The 5,101-nt window shown below is 46.7% G+C and overlaps 1 protein-coding gene across 1 annotated transcript in view; it reads right to left on the bottom strand.

The window, feature by feature from the left end:
* The window catches only part of Brwd3 (bromodomain and WD repeat domain containing 3), a 163,415-nt gene extending 159,718 nt beyond the window's left edge, over window positions 1-3,697 (bottom strand). Inside the window, exons 1-4 of the mRNA XM_008822671.3 lie at window positions 3,450-3,697; window positions 3,284-3,342; window positions 3,057-3,086; window positions 2,613-2,672 (exon numbers count right to left, since the gene is read on the bottom strand). Of these exons, the coding sequence (XP_008820893.1) occupies window positions 2,613-2,672; window positions 3,057-3,086; window positions 3,284-3,342; window positions 3,450-3,480 (180 nt within the window). The 5' untranslated portion in view covers window positions 3,481-3,697. The remainder of the gene's footprint in view (window positions 1-2,612; window positions 2,673-3,056; window positions 3,087-3,283; window positions 3,343-3,449) is intronic.
* Window positions 3,698-5,101: the final 1,404 nt, after the last annotated feature.

The following is a 5,101-nucleotide window of genomic DNA, read 5'->3' as shown; positions in this document are numbered from 1 at the left end:
CGTGGCAGTGTGTAGGTAAAAGACCTGGTGTGCCACGTCTTTTTTGTGTAGCGCTGTGTGTGTGTGTGTGTGTGTGTGTGTGTGTGTGTGTGTGTGGGGCGTGTGGAGAGAGAGAGAGAGAGAGAGAGAGAGAGAGAGAGAGAGAGAGAGAAAGAGAGAAACATGAGTTCAAAGAGGCTCTATGGGCTACAGAAGTTCTAAGCCAAACTGAGTTATATGAGCAAACCCTGTCTGCGGGAGGATTGCTTGACTTTGAGTCAAGACTGGGCTCCAGGTTAGCCTGGAATATAGTATGAGACCAGATCTCAAACAGACTAACAAAACATATATGAAAGATGAAGACCAAGTCCACATACACATATACAGTAACAAGAATTAAAAAATAACTAAGGGCTAAGTTAAGTCAGCCTTACTAATAATGAAAAAAATCTGACTAAAATCACCTTAGGTTTATTCTCACCTAATAAAGCCAACCAAAGATTTAAAACTATAAAACCTACACTAACTCACTAGATGTTGTTGACATTATAAATTAGTACAATCTTCTGTAAAGCAATCTTCAATATATGGCAAAAACTGTAAAACTGATGAGCTCCTTTGACCTCATAAATCCACTTTAGAAAATAAAGTCCAGGAGACTTCTTGGGGTGAAAAGCAGCAGAAAAAGACCACTTAATTATACAAAAATATTAGTGAAAAGCGGAAAGTAATTCAAATGTTCAATTGGAAATCGAGGCAAATCATAGCATCTTAAATACAATTTTTTTCTTACCATTAAATGACGAATATTCAAATATACTACTCATGCAAAAGTACTGCCAGAAGGATATAAAGCAGAAAATGGACAATGATTACAATCATGTAAAGCTTTGCCTTTACAATTTAGGGAAAGGTCCAGTAAACTGGCTTTAAATTGTGTCATGATGAGACTATTTTTAACTATTCCATGTTCCATCAAGTCAGTTTTTAAAATACAGTTTTGTTTTAAGTTTCCTTTTGCCATCTGTTTTAAAATGATCTAAGGGCACACTGATATACAGGGTGTAAAGGGAAAAATATAAATAAGAAGTCTCCATGCACCTGAGCTTTAATCAGAACTACTTTCAAACCCATACATACTCTTTGTTACTTGTTAACACATGTATTTTTAAACACTTTAATTTTACTTCCTGTGGTGCAAGCAGGACTTATATTCAACAACAACAACAAAAACCTGTGGCTAGAAATTAAATAATTTAGTAATACCAGGTATTCAAAAATAATTCAAATGTGAGAAATTGCTAGCATTAGCAGTTCAGATGATGACATTCACATTTATTACAAATATTATGCCATTTTGTGAATTCTAAAATACAAGAAAAAAGTCCGTAGAATCTTTAATAATTAACATGACCTCATTACTCTAATATAATATTAAAAACTGTCAAAATAAACACCATAGCAATTTAAATATATTCGTATTACAAGCAAATTACAAATAATTTTCTTTACATTTATTCTACCCTATCCTTCCAACTTTTTTTTACTTCGTCTGCTTTTCTTCATTTGCATCTTATTTTGGGGAAAGATAGCTGAGTTTAGAATTTGTTATCACTCCTTTCTCCTTTTATTACCATACAGTTATTGATCTGCGGTCCTCCCCCAAACATAAAGAATCACATTTTTAGTATCAATGCAGAAAAGAAGGTAAACTTAGACTAGTAATTATATTTGCAGGAGAAACAAGTCAATCCAATGCCTTTAGTCCTAAACTAAAGTATATTCTATTTTAAAATATGCCCATTGTCTCCTTCTAATCCCCAAATCGTGTTTCACCTATTCTCTTAAAGATCGTAATCCATAGTTGTTTGTTTTTTTTTAAGTGAAAGTGCATTTGTACATATGCTAGTTACTGATGAATTAATGTGCTATTTTCTAAGATCTGAGATATACAACGATGTTTTTATTCGGTAGTCCATTATCTAAAGACGGCAAATTCTGCAATTCTCGCAATGGCTCTTAGCATTTTTATTTGTGTCGTTTTCCTCAGTTCCGGGTGCATAAGCTCCCCTTTTGAGCCCCTTCTCCCCTCCCCTCTAAAAAGAAAAAAAAAAGAAAGAAAGAAAGAAAAAGGAGAAAAAAAGCGAGAGAGGGGGGAAAGAAAAAAAAAAAAAAAAAAACACCCAAGGCTGGCCTCAGTTCCCGTATTTCAAGCCAGGACCAACCAGAAACCAGTTTTCTTCCACTAATCCGGAACTCCGAGCTGTTACCAAGGCTGTCATTGGCCAGCGTCAGTCCTTGGTACGTGCCCCAAGATAACCCCCTGGTTTCTGTCCCCTTTCCCCCTACAATGGGCCTTCTCCGATGTTAGTAGCATATTCATATTCCACAACACAGCACCTCTGATAATCAACTCACATTCTTCAAAGTTTTGGGGTGGGAATGAGCAAGGCCGGAGGAGGGCAATGTAGCCTTTCCGACTCGCTGGGAGGGGGAAGGGGCAGTCTGTCGAAGACCAAAGCCGAGCTCCGGGAGCCGAGTTGGCTGTGAAGGGTCGGGGGCGGGTAGGGGGCACAAGGTGGGGAGGGAGCGGAGAAAGAGTTGGGTTAAGTTGAAATGAAAAGTTTACTAACCAGATCCTCGAAGCTTCTTCGGTGCTCTTTCCCCTCCCAGTCTAAGCGGCGCGGAATCAGCTGGGGGTCGGAGGAAAAGAAAAGGGGGGGGGGAATGAAGGCAAAGCTCTGCTCCCCATCAGCAGCACCCAGCCGGGGGCCAGGTCCCAGAGCCCCGGGCATTCGGATTCCTCCCGTTCCCCACGCTACCGCCTCCCTGCCGGGTGGGGGGTGGCTGGGCAGGCCACAGGGAAGGGGATCGGGAAAAGCACCTCCCGGAGTAATAAAGGGCAGTGAGTGAAGCCCCGGCGTTGTCCACCCCTTTGGAGGAAAGAACCCGGTTCACTCCAGTGACAACAGCCCGAGTGTCCAGCTCCGAGCCTCCCTCCGGCCCCTGCCCTCCGCCCGGGACCTGCCCTCCCCTGCGTCCAGTCTCTCCCGGCCCTTCCCGAAGGGGCTCTGTACCTGATGCTCCTCGAGCTCCTGCACTAGCACCTGAACGGGAGGGAAACAAACGTGAGCGGCAGCTCGGCGCCAGCCCCTTTCTCCCTTCCCCACTTCCAAGCCGGTGGCTGCCAGGGACTAGTCAAGGCCGGCCTTTCCCCTCACCCTCCATGAACTGCTCTCCCGCTGCCTCGATTTCCCCACTGGGACGATTCCCCAATACTCCCAGACAGCCTTCTACTTCTCACCTGAGCTGATTTGTTACAGGGTCCGGACTGCAAGAACCTAGCGATCAGGTAATACAGCTCTGGGGGGTGGGGGAAGGAAGCAAGGAAGAGAGACAGAAGCTTTAAAAAAATCTGACAGGCGTCGCGATGAGCCCCCATCCCCTCAGCCCCGGGCTCCACTACCCACCGGCTTCGATCTGGGTAGGTGCCGCCGCCATCCTTTTCCCGAGGGGGCTCGGGGGCTTCGCTCCGCAGGGCCGGCGGGGGCGGGTGGGGGCGCTGCCTCTATTGTGGTGAAGCCCCCATGCTCGGGAGTCCCGCCGCTTCCGCCGCACTCCTCGTCCCAGTTTCGGTCTCTCTCGGATTCATCGCATCACGTTTCGACCCATAGATATTCTAGCCCAAGAGCTGAGGAGGCGGAGGAGGAAGGAGAGCTAGAGAGAAGAAGAGGGAGGAGCCGAAGTCACCGAGGGGTGGGTGGGGGTAAAAGGGGTGGAGACAGGGGAGGGGGGAAAGGCAGCTAAGGGCCTGCATTGCTCACGCCTCGCCGCCAGAGGCACTAGCGCAACTGCAGAGCCCCCAGACCGCTCTGTCCGCCGCGGTTGCCTAGCAACCCCTGGGGAAGGAGGAAGCCACATTAAACGCGGGCCGACGCTCTGGCAGCCTCGGTAAAACTCTGTGGTGGCGTCGGTTTTCCGGAGCTCAGGAGTCACTTACCCTTCCTGTGAGGGCGGTCGGACTCTTTCCGGTGAGGCAACCTTTCCCTGGACGTGATCCCGAAGAACTTGTGAGGGATTGATAGACTTAGCTGCCTCCTCGGGTCACCGAAGGCTTTGGCTGGGTTTTTTTGTTCACTCTCACCCCAGCCGAAGGTGCTAGTGGCTGAAGAGTTCTATGCACTACCGGGAGAAAAACGATCTTTGTACCAAATGCAAGTGCTGTACTTGCCTGAAGTCCAGATTTCGGGACAGTATTCTTCTAGAAGACGCCTTAAAATGTCCTCTGACTGAGAAACTGCCTGAGAGGTCTGCACTCAGCCGTGAAGCCGGTTCCCTCTTCTGAAAGTTTCAACCAGCTGTATCCTCCCCATTACTACTACTACTACTACTGTAGGATAATTTTGAATTGTGTTTAAAATGCTGCCAACCAGGTTAAAAACGGATTTTAAATATTATAGCATAGCCATAGGAAATTGGTGGAGCTTTTGTTTGTTGTTTGGGGGTTTGCTCTTTTGTTTTTCCAGACAAGGTCTCTCACTATGTAGCCCCGGCTAGCCTGGAACTGGGTACATAGATCAGGCTGGCCTCGAACTCAGAGAAATCAGCCTGCCTCTATCTCCACAGTGCTGGGATTAAAGGCGTGTGCCACCACGCCCGGCCAAGGTACTTTTAAAAAGTGCCATTTGCCGGGTGTGGTGGACCACGCCTTTGATCCCAGCACTCTGGAGGCAGAGGCACACGAATCTCTGTGAGACTGAGCCAAGCCTGGTGGTGGACCACGCCTTTGATCCCAGCACTCTGGAGGCAGAGGCACGCGAATCTCTGTGAGTTCAAGGCCAACCTGGTCTACATAGTGAGTTCCAGGACAGCTAGGGCTACAGGGAGACCGTGTCTCAAAAAGACCAAAAACAACAACAGAAAAAAAAAAAAAACGCTGATATTTTCTCACTATATATCCAAGGGTCGCCTGGAATTCAGAGGCAATCCTCCTGCCTCAGCACCCCTAGGGCTGTGGATAGAGATATGAGCCACCCTCCAACTTGCAGTGCAGCTTTCTACAGGTTTGAGACTACAATCGTTTTAATATATAACTTTAACTCTTAGCACAGCACTGACTTTC

The sequence above is a fragment of the Nannospalax galili genome, unplaced genomic scaffold (genome assembly GCF_000622305.1).
Source record: "Nannospalax galili isolate Female #2095 unplaced genomic scaffold, S.galili_v1.0 scaffold10, whole genome shotgun sequence".
Lineage (NCBI taxonomy): Eukaryota > Metazoa > Chordata > Mammalia > Rodentia > Spalacidae > Nannospalax > Nannospalax galili.
The sequence above is the reverse complement of the archived record's forward strand: the minus strand, read 5'-3'. Positions and strand labels throughout refer to the sequence as shown.